The sequence below is a fragment of the Eublepharis macularius genome, chromosome 1 (assembly GCF_028583425.1).
Source record: "Eublepharis macularius isolate TG4126 chromosome 1, MPM_Emac_v1.0, whole genome shotgun sequence".
Taxonomy (NCBI): Eukaryota; Metazoa; Chordata; class Lepidosauria; order Squamata; family Eublepharidae; genus Eublepharis; species Eublepharis macularius.
This window is the reverse complement of record NC_072790.1, coordinates 235,870,090-235,886,331: the sequence shown is the minus strand read 5'-3', so window position 1 is coordinate 235,886,331 and position 16,242 is coordinate 235,870,090. Positions and strand designations below refer to the sequence as shown.

At 47.3% G+C, this 16,242-nt stretch overlaps 1 protein-coding gene across 4 annotated transcripts in view; it reads right to left on the bottom strand.

The window, feature by feature from the left end:
- DUSP23 (dual specificity phosphatase 23) overlaps positions 1–16,242 on the bottom strand; it is a 50,791-nt gene continuing 34,549 nt past the window's right edge. For 3 of the 4 annotated variants that reach the window (XM_054993722.1, XM_054993736.1, XM_054993714.1), the window contains exons 2-3: positions 7,282–7,556; positions 1–848 (exon numbers count right to left, since the gene is read on the bottom strand). In XM_054993722.1, the coding sequence (XP_054849697.1) occupies positions 663–848; positions 7,282–7,551 (456 nt within the window). In that variant the 5' untranslated portion in view covers positions 7,552–7,556 and the 3' untranslated portion in view covers positions 1–662. Of the gene's footprint in view, positions 849–7,281; positions 7,557–15,808; positions 15,897–16,242 lie in introns of those variants that run through there. The other variant, XM_054993729.1, reaches the window with a different exon arrangement.

Genomic DNA, 16,242 nt, shown 5'->3' with positions numbered 1-16,242 from the left:
TTCAGTATAAGGCAGCTTTATGTATTCAGTGGAAAAGGAAAGACCTTTCTTTGCAGGAGACCCTGGAGTCCCACAGCCAGCCAGAGTACAAAATACTGTGATGTATGGTGTGGGTATAGCTCATCTATAAATGATCAGAGCGGCTTCCTCTCCTTTAGCGGAACGAAGACTATCAGTTGCAGCCTGTCCCATTTAGAAACCACCAACACGATCTCTTTTAATCCCTGGACAGCAAATGAGGTCTCCACTTGTCAAAAGATTGACGAGAGGGCCATCACAAGAAACAGATAAGGACTGCCCGACCCCTGTATGAAAGCAGCCTCCAACCCCGTACAGCACCCATTTCTCTAGGCAAGGAAGGGAAATCTTGTTGTGTGCAGCCCACACATTCTATTGAGTGATCTTGGAAAAGGTAATCTTGCACCCCAATCTTGTGCCAGGGATCCCCCCTCGATTCCAGCCACAGTTTCCAGCCTCCTCCCATCCTAAAGAATCCCAAATCAGGTCCCCCCCCCCCTCCCAATTATTTTAGCTCTCCTGACATCCAGGAAGTCCTTCCCCGGTAATGGGGGAGAATTTAGAAAGTCAGTCTCGTTCCTTAATGCTGTCCACTGGAATTGTCTCAACAGCCAAGCAGTCCCCCTTGCCCCAAAGGCAGATGGCTATTTGATACGGTGGTGGAACTGGACAACGGCTTTCTCCTGGTCGGATGTCTCGATGGAGCCGGGACGTATCTCACGGATTTTGTGAATGGCGTCGACGCCGGTGATCTTCTGGGTCTTCACAAGGTAACAAGCCAGCATGGTTCCGGTCCGGCCAAATCCCAGCAGGCAATGCACCGCCACTGCCTAAGAGGGAAGGAAAAATGTAGCACAACGTTTGGGGACCAGGGCCAGACAATGCCTCTGGGCTGGGGGTGTGTGGGTGGTAGTTGGGTCTCAAAATATTAGGGGACAATCACTGGGATGCATGTGGTCAACTATGGAGGGAGAGGACCACAGACAGAGGCAGAGTCTGGGCTTCCCTCTCACCCAACCTTACTAATTTAGCAAGCATTGTACTCATTATGTGTACAAGAGAAGGGAGGGAGTCTTCTCTCCTAGGAGTTCCATCTATTCTGAGTGGGAAGGTTTTTATTCCAACAATGGTGGTAGAAAGTGCCGAAAAGTTGCAGCCCATTTACGGTGATCCCTGCTGGGGTTTTCAAGGCAAGAGACAAACAGAGGTGGTTGGTTGCTGTAGATTTTCCGGGCTGTATGGCCGTGGTCTTGGCATTGTAGTTCCTGACGTTTCACCAGCAGCTGTGGCTGGCATCTTCAGAGGTGTAGCACCAAAAGACAGAGATCTCTCAGTGTCACAGTGTGGAAAAGATGTTGGCAGGTCATTTATATCTACTCATGAAGGGGGGTTTGGGCTGAGTCATCCTGTAAGAGTTTCCCAGGGTGTGGAATGCTAATGGGGAGAAGCTTCACTGTAACCTGAGGAGGTTTTTTTGCATATGGATTGGTGGTTGATATGCTAATCTTATCTGCAGGGCTCCACACATTGACACTGAGAGATCTCTGTCTTTCGGTGCTACATCTCTGAAGATGCCCATCACAGCTTCTGGTGAAACGTCAGGAACTACAATGCCAAGACTACGGCCATTCAGCCTGGAAAATCTACAACAACCAACGTCCTCTGACTGTGAAAGCCTTCGACAATAAACAGAGGTGGTTTACCATTGTGTGCCTCTGCACAGTAACCCTAGACTTGCTTGGGGGTCTCCCATCCAATTACTAACCAGGGCCGACCCTGCTTAGCTTTTAAGATCTGACAAGATAGGGCTAGCCTGGGCCATCCAGTTCAGGCCACTCCAGCAACAGAGTGTGGGTATTCTAAATGCGCAGGGCATAACCACACATTATATTTTCCTTGCTTCCCAGTTAGGACCATCCCAGTCCTGATGGTCAGAGATGCACAGTGACTTCTGTGCTTGGCACTCAGTGCCCAGGGGCATGGAGGAAGGATTCAGAAGCATGCAAGGAGAGGGGGCTTAAGCCAGAGGTAGGCAAACTTGAGCCAAAAACATGTCCATCATCTTCCTGTGAAGATGCAGGTGTCCTGGCAAACAAAGTGGGGATGTGTGTGTGTGTGTGGGGGGGGGGGGTAAGGACTGCATTGGGCCACTTGGAGCAAGCCAAGGTCCATAGGCCTTGCCAGCACTGCAGGGGTTCTCTTTGGACATGGCTAATGGCAGAACAGGACCCGGAGGCGATGATGGGCATAAGCCCAGTTGTTGCCTTCTTCTGCCGCACTGTCCCCAGCACTGCTGTTAGGTTCTTGGGTAGAGATCTGGCCTTGGATATCAAGCAAAATGGTCTGGGGTGCTGCTGTCAGCTTGGAGTTGCTTAACCCTGGCTTAAGCCTTCCTCTCCGTGCCATTTTCCTGACCTGACGCCGCCTCAGGGAAGCCATTATTTGCCCCGCTGAAAAAAAAAAAACCTTACATTTTCTTATTGGGGCAAACAGCAGCTCCTTGGAGCTATTTCAGGTCAAGGAAATGGTGGTACTTGAAGGGCTGTCATATAGAGGATGGCATGGAGTTGCTTTTCACTGCCCCAGAAGGTCAGACCAGAACCAACGGGTTGAAATTAAAAGAGTTTTTGGCTAAATATTAGGAAGAACTTCCTGACAGTTAGAGCGGTCCCTCAGTGGAACAGGTTTCCTCGGGAGGTAGTGGGCTCTCCTTTGCCGTTTGCACACTACTCACCTTCATCTGGAATGCTGTGGAACGTCACGAAAAAAACTGCGGAAGATAGCGTCTTCTCGCGCGAGAAGACACTATCTTCCGCGTTTTTTTCGCGACGTTCCGGATGAAGTTAAGTAGTGTGGAAACGGCCCTTCTTTGGAGGTTTTTAAGCAGAGGCTAGATGGCCATCTGACAGCAATGCTGATTCTATGACCCTAGGCAGATCATGAGAGGAAAGGCAGGAAGGGTCACACCAGTGTTTAGTTCTCATGACCCGTTCTTATATGCCCAGGGTAAGTACGATCGCCACTTTGGGGTCAGGAAGCAATTTTCCCCAGGCCAGTTCGGTTAGGGATCCTGACAGTGTTTGGTCATCTTCTGGGCATGGAGTAAGGGTCACTGAGTGTGTGTGTGGGTGGGTGGGGGGGCAGGTATTTGTGAATTTCCTGCATTAGTCAGGGTGTTGGACTAGATGACCCTGGATGTCCCTTCCAACCCCATGATTCTATAGCGATGGCCAGGTGCACAGGTGTTGCACACAAGAATGCCATCACATCTTGTATGGCTTAAACCTTGGATCAGGGTCTGGATGTATCTTGTCCCTTGAGGACATGCACAGAAACCGATAGCGCATGATCGCTAGAGCACCGTGGGGTGCACAGCTCGCCATTTCACATGTGAATGAAGTTCATTTTGAAGTGCTGATACTGTAGGAAAAGTATGTTTTCTAGGATAACTTTAACTAAAAGAACAAACCCCCTTTGGGCTTTTTAATCAGTGGAAGGCAGGTTATTGCAGAGTAAATGAATACTGCACGCAGCAGGCGGTAAAAAGCCTTCGGCGATGTCTAACGGGGGGTGGGGAAACGAGGCAGTGTTCCTGGCTATGAGAATAGGAAAATTGCAAGCACGTCCCTATTTTCTTTCGTAAAATGCTGGAGGATATCGAGTTTTAAACCCCCCCCCTTGTGGTTGTCCTTCTCTTGTAACATACAAAATCCTGCTTCACAAAAGGCACGTTCATCTTGTGGAACTCACACTACCTCAAGGTGCAGGCAAAGTCAATAGCCTGGACTTTTCCCGAAAGGATTAAACAAAGGATAGCCAAATGGAACCTCCACGTACAGAGGCAGTATACCTCTGAATACCAGGTCCTGGGACAAACAACAGAGGAAAGGCTGGCTGCTCCCTGCATTGCTTGTGAGGATCCCAGAGACATTCTTAATGAGGTTGCTATAAGCGGCCCTGGGCCTATAGGATAGGGTGTGTTATAAATACCACACATAACTAAAAATGTTTAATTTGGAAACAGAATTCTGAATGTGATCGACTTTTGGTTCCAAATGCTGAAGTTCTCCATTGCCCCTCTGAATGAGAAGGCTGCGCATTTTTATGGGCTCTGGGTCCCAGGGTGTTCACAGGCCCCCTCCATCACAGCTACCTTCTTTCCCTGCCCAACAAGGCCTTCCTCTCACCCCGCAAATGTCCTTTTACTCTTCTCCTTCCAATCCTGGCTTCCTTCTTTTACCCCAATTGCTGCTACACTGGAGTGAGCTCTCAGAGCTGGCGGGCCTAAAAGGAGCACAAAAGAAACACTGCTCCACTCCCTTCCGCCGTGCCTCCCTCCAGGAGATGAAAAATCACCTCAGAAACTCTGTGGGCTCGCTTTCTTTTCTATTGCGTAGGGCAGCCAGGTTGCCTGGTTTGGAGGGCAGCTTCCTGCCCTCAGCCTCTGTCCCTCTGCTTGGGTTGCCAGCCTCCCGGTGCTGGTTGGAGATCTCCTAGAATTACAAATAATCTCCAGCCGTAGAGATCAGTTCCTCTGGAGAAAATGGCTGCTTTGGAGGGTGGACTCCATGGCATAATGCATGCTGAGGTCTCTTCTATCCCCAAACCCTGCCCTCTCCAGGCTCCACACCCCAAATTTCCAGAAATTTCTCAACCTGGAGCTGGCAACCCTGTCCGCTGCTGCAGCTTGATAGGGCAGAGGGAGAAGTGATGTGATAACACTTCTAACAGTGTTATCACATCAGTATATTGTGGAAGGGGCGAGAATTCCCTCAAAAGAGTTGTGGGGAAATCCTAGAGTGCCCTGTGGTGTGGTGATGTCCAATCCGGTTATGCAGCTGGAAATGATGTCACAGGGTCCCCGGCTACTGTTTTGGCAAGTCTCTGCCCCCTCACGATCTTCCTGTTATTTAGGATATTTTTATCCTGATTTTCTTCCCTGTGGGGACCTTAAGTGGCTTAAAAAACCCTTTAAACAAATTTACAAATACAGGATTAAAAACCAAGCCGAAAACCAAAATCCACCAGGGCTACCTGACTGGCCAAGGCCACAGGCTAAGAGGCTTTGACTTGTACCTCTGGCTACGTCCAGGTTCTAAATATCGGCAGCAGGAGAAAGGAAAAAAAAACACTCGGCTAGTAGTTTGAAGCTGGCAGCCCTCTTCCCTCAATTTCCTCTCTGGCTGAAAAATTCCCGCCTCCTTCCCTCCCACTTGGCACTTATCCCACTGGGAAACTGAAGGTGGGCCCAATGCTACCAATCAAGTTGCAGAGTAAAAACTGAGAGCAGGGCCACTTATCAAAACATGGCTGACAGGGAAGGAAAAATTAGAGCCATAATGGTATACGGGTTAGAGTGTCGGGCTAGGATCTGGGAGACCCAGGTTCGAATCCCTGCTCTACCATGGAAGCTTGCTGGGTGATCGCGGGCCAGTTACACACACTCAGCCTAGCCTACCTCACAGGGTTGTTGTGAGGATAAAATGGAGGAAAGGAGAATGATGCACGCCACCTTGGGTCCCCATTGGTGAGAGAGCAGGGTATAAATAAAAAACTTGGATGTGGGGTTACAAAGAACAAACATCTCCAGAAGAAGGGCCTGGGTAAAAAAACAAAAAGGGAGGGCTTTAACTGGTGCTAAAACATCAGTGATCAGGTAGATGACTGTGAGGAGTCAAGGTGCCAACGATGAAAAGACCCTGTCTTTCATGGGCCGTTTCCACACATCCCCCCTCTTGCAAAAAATGGCACAAAACTTACAGAACGGCACGCCTTCATAGTGCGATTTTCCATCATGAATTCGCTTTGTTGTGCATTTTCTGACGTCATTGCACCATGAAGCAAAGTCATGCCGGGAAATCGCACCATGAAGGCGCGTCGTTCCATAAGTTTTGCGCCATTTTTCGGGAGGGGGAGAAGACGTATGGAAACGGCCATGGTCACCTATCTCATTTCATAAAGTGGTGGCACATGGAAAAGTACTTCCAAAAGGGATCTCAAGAGGCAGCCAGCTCATACCAGGAGCTGCTATCCTTTTTACATGCCCTGGGAAGCTCACAAGCAAAGACAGAAATACTACTTTGGGGGCACTTAGCAAAGAAAGTTGCTCTCCACCAGTTCCTACCACAAACAGCTTCCCCTCAGTTTCAATTCAATAAGTCAGATTCTTGATAGAAGGGGGGGGGCGGAAACGGGCAAAGATGTTTGGGCTCATTGTCGGCTCACAACAGCTACCAGTTGGTAGCCCTGATATTCACTCCATGCCTTTCAAATTTTCATGGGCAAAAATGAAGGGGAACCCTTGGTTGTTGTGGGTTTTCCGGGCTGTAGCACCAAAAAGACAGAGGTGTAGCAGAGGTGTAGCACCAAAAGACAGAGATCTCTCAGTGTCACCTGTGACACTGAGAGATCTCTGTCTTTTGCTGCTACACCTCTGAAGATGCCAGCCACAGCTGCTGGCGAAACATCAGGAACTACAACGGCAAGACCACGGCCATGCAGCCCGGAAAACCCACAACAACCATCGTTCTCCGGCCGTGAAAGCCTTCGACAATACATCGGAACCCTTGGGTTTATTTCTGAACATTCCAATTCTAATGGTAAAGATCGCTTCTTGAATTCCAACCCCGTCACACACTGCCAAATTCTTCTTCCATAGCTGTACACTGTGTTATTTAACTCCGTAACAATACCTGTCTGAAAGCCAAGAGAGTTTTAGTTATGTCCGTTAAAGATAGGCTAGGAAAACAAAAATTGTCCTATAGGAGGTTTCAGACAATTCAAAATGAAACTTGCCAGTTGTAACATGTGAAGTGGCAGGTTATAAACTGGAGAATAATGGTTGGATTTCCAATGCAGAGAACCAGGTTCAAATCTCAACTCTGCCCGGAAGCTCACGGGTGACTTTGGGCCAGTCCTAGCCTAACCTATTTCACAGGGCTGTTGGGAAAATGGGGAAAAGGATGTATGTTACCCTGAGCTCCTTGGAGAGAGGGCAGGATAAAAACATGAAAAACAGATGGTGCCTTAAGGTTCATACATCTGAATTAATGCACAGGCGTACTAGAGACTAGATAAAGCCTTCCAATATGTACAACTCCAGAGACTTAATTTCTGGAGGAAAGACTCTCTCACAGCTCACTCCAATAAAAAGAGGGACAGAAAAACAGAGACAGGCCCTGAGTAACAGAGGTACGACTGAGCATGTGAAACACATGCCAGCCCACCGCAGGACATGCACGCTCAATACAGAATAGATCTTACCTCTCCCTTGGCATTGGCATCGTCGACGAGCTGCAAGAAGCGTTGAATCTGCTCAGTCGACGGAGGGCAGAAGTCTGCAATGCGCATGCGGTGCACCTGGATACCGGGGCATGTGTCGTGGTAAGGCGGGCTGCGCTCTGTGAGCGACACCAGATGCCGTATGCCATGTTCATACATGTACTGATAATGGGCAGGGAGCCGTGGCATGGCCAGCCCCGCAAGTCGTCCGGGGGCTACCCAGGAGAAATTGGGTGGTACGGTGGAGGCCATGGATCCTGCAACGAGAGGAAGAGAATGTGAGAAGATCCAGCCAGAAGCCACCGGTTCTTTCCTTTGACGTTCTGAAAGGCTCCCCCAGAAGGAGCAGGAAGTGTTGCCATGAAACTCAGCCCCTGTTTAAGCTTTGCACCAATGGGAGCTGACTAGAGTTGTCACACCGCAGTGCTGCTAAGGATTCTGGGAGTCAGAGGCATCACCTAAGCCTCAATGTGGCTAAAGGGAGTGGCTGGGATGAAACATGCTTGGAACAAAAGCTGTTAAAATCTGATTGTTCTGTGTCAAAACAGAAAAACAAAACACTGTGGCTAGGCTGAGGAACAGAAAAGGGTGGGAGCCGGAGATATCTCCAGCGGTTGTCTTTGCAGGTATTAAAGCAAACAGAAGGTTAAAGTAAACAACACAATGATGGATCAAAGTAGAGTATCTCTGAAAACCCGGGGGAAAAAATAGAGAGAACAGGGGAGCCTAGGCTTCCCAGTTGCTCGCCAGTGAAGGGCAATCTCCCAGGGGTTTGCCCCATTGCCCGCCAATCACTGGTGATAGGCAGGAGGTGGCAAGCCTCCCAAAGATCGCCCGCCACTGGAAGGCAAACTAGGAAAGCGTGCACCCGGTGTGCTCCTGATGGAGTGTATCAACATCACTTCCTGAAGTGATGTCATGGCGCAGGATGCAGGCATGCTCCTCCGCTTCACTGGGGCCAGTTTTGACCCTAAATGGGCCAGAATTAATCCCACGCAAAATATGGGTGCACGCCTATGGCTGGTGTAATGACATCACTTCCTGGAAGAGACATAATCATGCAAGCGCTGGGAGTGCACGGGCGTGAAGGGTACGTGCCAGGTTGCCACCTCCTACTGGGAGGATATAGGGACCTGGCAACCCTATGAGAGCCTTTAGGGGTTACGTGGGTGAATCTGACTGGCCACTGTGGACAGCAGGATGCCAGATTAGATGATCTAACCACTACGCAATACTATCTTCAAACATCACTTATTGAATCTAAATGCACATGTAGGAGAATGAGATAGTACCGTCCTGCACTTCAGGTTGCAGGGTGGAAAGAGAGGAATACCATTTTTGAATGCCCCAGTCATTAAAAATTTTTTTAAAACCCTCCTTGCGAGTATAAAGTATACCATAGAGAAAGGTTCTAGCTGGAAGGCCCCCCCCCACGCGTGCACCAGCCCTGCGTGATGACGTCACATGCAGTGATGTCATTACGCAGTCCGGCACGTGCACACAGCAGCAGCCTTAAGCTACCTCAGGCGCCAGTGATGCTGGAGCCGGCCCTTCCGCTGCTCCTTAACATGCGTGCAAAGAGACGCAGGCAGTGTAACTCCCTTTTTCTCTGCACATGCACAGAAACCACAGGCCTTTCCATAAAACAGAACACCTCCCCTCCCCTGAAGGCTCTATATAGGCTGGCAATCCACTTGAAGGTCCCGATGGGTTGGGCAACTGCCTTATGTAGAGTCAGACTACGGATCTATTTAACTCTGTACCATCTACTTTGATTGACAGCTGCTTTCTGGCCAAGAAAGGCTTTTTCCAACACTTGTTTCCTAAGATCTTTTAACTGGCAGTGCCAGGAAATGAACCTGTGATCGTCTGCCATGCAAAGCAGGTGCTTTGACATGCAAAAGATGACACGGAACATTCATGTAAAACAGGGGGCTTTGCCATGCAAACCAGATATACTGACCTTTCTCTAAGTACACAAAGGCAGAATTTAAGCACATTGCTCCGAGACAATTTAGATTGACTTAAATGTCATTAAGCAATGAGCAAAAAGGTGTACATATATTCTTCCCATACTGATCCATCCTTCCATCGTACATCTCTTTGTTTGCAGCCTCCCCCATGTCTAAATTTAGAGCGCAAGCCCCTCAGGACAGAGACTCCTGCCGTCTTGTCACTAGTTAAAGCACCATGCACAATGACTGCGCTACCAGTGGTGTACATCCATGCGCAAGCGATCTTGATGTACTTGCCCTGTGTTGCAAGCAACCCCTGAGCACTTATCTTCTCGTAAACCTTTAAGCAACACAGAAACTACATTTTATGACTGCATCAACAAGCACAACTTTACTAAATCACCTTAGTTGATAGGAGGCCTCCTTCATAACCCGCATCACTGGCTTTTCAAGATGTCCTACCCTCAGGGAAACAAAATCAAGGAGAATTGTGGCACTCCAGAAAGAAAGAGATTTATTACAAATTTTAACACAGTACAACCTCCTTTATCAAATGCTAGGTTTAACCTGTCTGTAAGGTACCGCAAGAGTATTTTTATGCTTTGCTGTAACATGGTTACCCCTTTGTGTCTTCAACGAACGGCCGTTTCCACACGGCTTACCTTCTTCCGAAAACTTCCGAAAGCCAGCATCTTAACACGCTGTTATCGCGCGAAATCGTGCGAAAGGACGCTGTCTTTCGCGATAACAGTGTCTTCTTGTGCAATTTCACGCGATAACAGCGTCTTCTCGCGCGATTTCGCGCGCAAAGACGCTGTTTTTCTGAAGTTTTCGGAAGAACGTAAGCTGTGTGGAAACGGCCCCTTTCTTTCAACATCATGGAATTTCTGCACATTGCAAAGGATTCTGGGTTAGTTAGTTTTCTGAGGCACTGTGAAGGCTGGGGTTTTATACAAGGTTCAAACAGAGCAGCAGTACTCACTCATTCTGCAACTTGCAAGGAGCCACATTCACAGTTACCATCAACCAAAAGAGCCACATTTACTTCTACTCTGGGCATGAGGCCTGCACCTCAGGGAAGCTGGCAGCATACCTGTTCTTCTAGCAATGGCTGTTGCGAGGTGGGAATCACCTGTCCCTTTTGAGTCCCACTGGGCAACACCCTTGGTCACTGACCTACCACATGCTTCAGGAACCATATTGGGGAACAGTGTCCAGAAGAGCCACAGATGTCAAGTGAAAGCCACTTGTGGCTGTGGTTCCCGAGCTACTAAGAGAATCACTGGCACAGAGGTAGTGCGATGCTAAGTTTGACCATTGTGGTCTCTATCCCAACCTCTCTGTGACAGATTTGACCCAAGTAGCTTCTAAATTTCAGACGACGCACATGGTAAAGAGAAAAAAAGAATTAACTTTCGTGACTAGAATAAGGTTGTGTAAAGGCCTGAAACTATATACAAGTACAATACACAGCATTCGCTGGGCTCATTTGGCCATAAAAAATTTGAGTCCGGTTAGCACCTTAAAGACGAACAAGATTTCCAGGGTATATGCTTTCGAGAGTCAAAACACCCTTCATCAGATACAAATATTTCCTCAAAAGCTTACACCCTGGAATTCTTGTCTTTAAGGTGCTAACCGAACTCAAATCTTGTTCCTCTACTGCATACCAACATGGCTATCTACCTGAAACTATAATATTTCAGCTGTCAATTCCTGAATGCAGAGAATAGTTATTAGCCAAGCTTTTATTCCTGAGGAAACTGCGGCAACTTTAGGAATCCCACAGTATAAGTGTGAGTTCCTTCTGGAAATTTCAGTTCTTTAGCCAGCTTTCACCTGAAGCTTGGCTTAGCTTACCCTAAAAGCCAGGCTCTGAGGCCTATATAGACTCCTGTGATAGGAACCCTCCAGTCTTGCTCCCTGGAGATATAATCTTACCTGTTCCCAAACTGACAATTTAGCAATTTTTCCCCTCTCCTTCCCTGTTCTGGCTCCTCCAGCGCTCCATCTTCATGGGTCTTTGTTGACTGTTAGCTGCTTTGGGCACACGCGCAAAGACAAACACGGATGTGCACAGATAAACACAGATGCGAACAGACAGGCATACGAGGGACTGGTGACTGACAGAAAGGGGCCAGACCTTTGCCCATCCATCTATCACAGACACATAGTCGATTTGTCTCTTTTCAGCCAAACACTAAACCTCGGTTTTTCTTAAACTGCAAAACAAGGATTCAACTTACAGATGATCGTTCAAATCTTGGTTTGCCTCGACAAATGCTGGTGTCGTCTCCTTTGCTTCACAGCCACTAAGGCTGGAGCTACGAAACAAGCCGAGGTTAAGCCTAATGTCTGTGTTTGCACATCACACATTTAAGACTAACAAAGCCGACAAAAGCATCTTTTCAGAACTAACTGTAGTTTGAGGAGTGGCCTGTGTTCAGACAATCACAAGTTTAATTAAATCCAGGTTTTCTGAGATGTCTGAACTGAATGTCCGCGAGGGTCTCGAGGGTGCTATCTCACTGGCAGATGAAAAACGTGATTCAATCCTGCAGCTACATGCTGAGAAGAAACATCTGATCAGGCAGACTAAGTGTTTTTTGGGTACACTGCGACAACCACTGCCAATCTCTTGAGGCTCCCTGTTCCAAACTACTGGCAGGCAGTCGCTAAGTATCAAAGCAGGATGAGGGTGCTGGCTACAGACCACCAACACCCTCTCTCAAAAGCCTGAGTCAGCGCCTCTTCCCACAGAGAACAAAGCCAGAAAGATTATCTGCTCCGAGTCAATGACAAAACATACTATGAGGCCCACAGGGTGAGGCCTAATCCCCCACAGGAGGTACACGGCATCCATCGAAACCCTGGGCTTTGTCAAAGGACACCAATGTTCTAGAGAGTGGCCATCTTCTCTGGCACTCAGCCCAGGAAGTATTTCAGCATATTTGCACTCCCGGAGCATGTCCGCCTAGAGAGAAGCTGGGCAGGGCTGTTATCTTTCCATCCCAGACTTATTTCTTTACAATTATTTTTATCCTGCCTTTCTGCTCAATCATGGCCACCAAGATGGCTGACAACTAAAAGCAAGCCATTATAAAACATGTCATAAAACCAATTAAAACCGAAGTACCACCTAGTTTGGCATAGTGGTTAGGAGCAGCAGGACTCTAATCTGGTGAGCCAGGTTTGATTCCCCACTCCTCTGCTTGAAACCAGCTGGGTGCCCTTCGGTCGGTCACAGCTTCTCAGAGCTCTCTCAGCCTCACCCACCTCACAGGGTGATTGTCGTGAGGATAATAATAACACACTTTGTAAAGCACTCTGGGTGTTAAGTTGTTCTGAAGGGCAGTATATAAATTTATTACTATTATTACTATTACTATTATATTTCAGCACATAGAAACAAACCACTCATACATAGGGCAGAAAGGAGAAATCACCGGGGGAATGCTAGATCAAACAAGCAAGCAAACAAAGTCTTCACACTGTGGAAGACAAATCTCTCAGGGAACGGAGTGCCACAATAATCGGGGCAGATCAAGAAGGTTCTCGCTTCGGTTTTCACCCACCTCACCTCAGAAAGTTGTATGCTTCGAACAGCAACCTGACATGTAAAATTCAAGGCAAAGGATCTGTTGCAACAAGATACGGTGATGGGCTTGGACTTTAAAAATGAGAAAAAGAGAGGCCCACAAGTGGCTATTAGGCCTGAGACAAAGTACCTGTCAGAATACCGGTTGCTGGGGGCAAACTAGCTGTCTGGTCCATTTTCACCTGGCTCTTCCTTCGAGGAAGTCAGAGTGGTACACACGGTTCCCCTCACAACACCTCCGCAAGTTTCATGGCAGAATGGGGATCCAAACTCGTTTCTCCTGGATCCTAGTCCAGCACACTAACCAATACACCATACTAGTAAGTGCCTTTCTCTTTTGCTTGTAAGCTAACTGGTCAGCCAGTGTGGAACACGGGATGTGGGACGAGATGGCCAGTAGGGCAGAGTACTGGCTGAGCAGTAGAGCACCTGGTTTGCACCCCAGGTTCAATTCTGGGGGTCCCCAGTTTTTATTAAAAAAAGGATCAGGTAATACATGAGATGAAAGACCTTTACCTGAGATATTGGGGAGTTGCTGCCAGTCAGAGTAGACAATGCTGACTTAGATAGACGGATGGCTTGACTCAGGATAAGGCAGTTTCATGTATTCATGGACCCTTGGCTTGATCCCACAGGCAATTCTGATTTGCTTATTACGAGGCTTTCCCAAGGTTCACTTGTCTAACGCCTGCAGATTGGGCTGCTACCAAAGACACAAGAGCAGGGTGGGTGAAAGCAGGTGGTGACCCAATGAACCTCACAGTTTTGGAGTCATTCTTCTCAACTCCGCTGTCTTCAACCAAAGAGGTCTAAGCAATGACCTTAAATGGACACCTCAAAAGTGACCCTCTGAAAAGTTCTATCATTGGAATAAACAATTCACTAAAAAAATAACGCTTACCCTATACAGATTATTTGCTGGTAATCTGGAAAGGCTCCTCTGATTGCAAACTTTGCATTAATGAGCCCTCTGGTGGCCACAAGCAGTAACTGGCCAACAGGAGACAAGCTTAAAAGAGGGTCAAGAATGCCTTCCTAACAGAGCTGCAGCCCATAAAGGCGTGGTGCCTTTTTCTACCAGCCCTGCTCCTGTGCCTTTAGCAGCAATTAGAGATGCAGAAACTTTGCCATGTCAGCCTGAAGGCTCAAAAGCCAGGCATGGGGAAGAAAATTGGTAACCCAAGATATTTATGGGTGAACGGGGCTTGTGAGCAGGCACTGCAAACAGGGGTTCCATAGGCAAGCCAGGAAAGAGACATTATGTCAAGCTATGTCGACATTGCTAAAGATGATGATGGGGAAATGTATACGAGAGCCAAAAAAGGTTAAAGGTGAAGTAGCAATTGCTGCCGTCTGTATGAAATGGCAAGGGTGTGCCAAGATAAACATTTTTTATTGTTGGATTTGAATCCAGGGGCGCTTCAGAGACAAACAAGGTTTTCAAGGTATAAGCTTTTGACAGTCAGAGCTCCCTTCTTCAGATATCTGACTCTCAAAAGCTTATATCCTGAAAATCTTCTTGTCTCTGATGTGCCGCTAGACTCAAGTCCTGCTGTTCTACTGTAGACCGACACGGCTACCCACCTAAAGTTATTTATCATTATTAATAACAGAAATTTTATTCTGCCTTCCTCCAAGGAGACTGGGAAGGCATAAACGCATTTCTTTTCACTTTGTCCACACAATAACCCTGCAAAGTAGGTTGCGGCATGAGATAGCAACTGGTCCAAGATCACCCACTGAGTTTTGTGGCTCAGCTGAAATTGTACCCATGATTCCTTACTCCAGGATTTCCGTGTGTGTGTGTGTGTGTGTGTGTGTGTGTGTGTGTGTGTGTTATGTGCCATTAAATCACTTCTGACTTGTGGTGACCCTGTGAATTAACGACATCCAAAACATCCTATCATTAACAGTCTTGCTCAGATCTTGCAAACTGGAGGCCGTCTCATTTTGGGTTTCCCTCTTTTCCTACTGCCTTCCACTGCCTTCCAGCCAGTTTGGTGTAGTGGTTAAGAGTGTGGGACTCTAATCTGGAGAGCCAGGTTTGATTCCCCACTCCTCCACTTGAAGCCAGCTGGGAGACCTTGGGCTAGTCACAGCTCTCTGGAGCTCTCTCAGCCCCACCCACCTCACAGGGTGTTTTGTTGTGGGAATAATAATAGCATACTTTGTAAACCGCTCTGAGTGGGCATTAAGTTGTCCTGAAGGGTGGTATATAAATCAAATATTATTATTATTCTCCTAGCATTATTGTCTTTTCCAGCAAATCTTGTCTCCTCACAATGTGATAAAGGGCAGGATCAGTGCTTGTGTCTATACTACTTCCAACATCTCTTTGCGCATTATTTATTTATAATATTTATATCCCCTAAACAGCAGCTCTTCAAACTAGCACACACCGTTATAAAGTCACAATTTCGGGGCTGTGACGAATTGTAAGAGGAATAAATCGCTGGGAAATGTCCGCATGATGTAAATTTCCTCCTCCAAGGTACTAGAAGCTCTTAACGCTTAAAGCAGGTCAATTTTCCTACCTCCCTGTTTTCTCCGACCCTCGAGTGCCCTCACTACTCTGTGCTTCCCAGAGCACACTCAATCCTCCTAGGCGGTCTTTGGGGTTTTCTTCTTTTTAATGGGCAAAGCCATATTTTCCTGCATACCTGGGGAAATCCTTGTGCATGTAGAAACCTCAGCCTTGTCTGGGGAGAGAGGCTATTTTGCTGCCAGTTGCTAAGCTCTTGACATCAAGTCTGCTATTAGGAGTAAGAATATATTTTTTTTACAAAACCAGTTCTGTATAAATGACACCCAGAAGCAGAAAGCTAATTCCAAAGCAGGTAAAAACGACTGTAAAAATACCAAGAGAGCATTCGAAGCAGGGTCAAATCCACATTACTCATTCTAAGTCGCATGTTCCCCGCATTCCCCACGCAATCCCGAGTGCCGGTCACATTACCTCATTAAACAGACGCATTTCATTTGCATTTCTCCCGAATATGTGGTCACAGGTTTTCAACGGGAGTTTCACGGTGGCCGTGAACGGGCCAATGCGCAATTTACGTGGTTTTTTTAAAAACCACCCCCCTTCCTGTCTCTCCGGCCGTTCCAAGAGTTCCTATTGGCTGATTCAACTTGCAAGTGCTCCGTAGTCTGCAAAGACTGTTTTTGACTTCATAGCATTGGATTTATTGATTATGCTGTTTCTGAATCAAATCTGGTAGTTTGAAAAATCATTTTGGGGTGAATCCATCCTCAGAACGGACTCGCAAAACTTCCTTTTTAACTGTTTTTTTTAAAAAAATTATATTACTGTAATATCGAAATTACGAAATATCGAAATAATGACACTCCAAGGAAGTGAAACTTCAGTAAAATTCAGGCACTGAACTG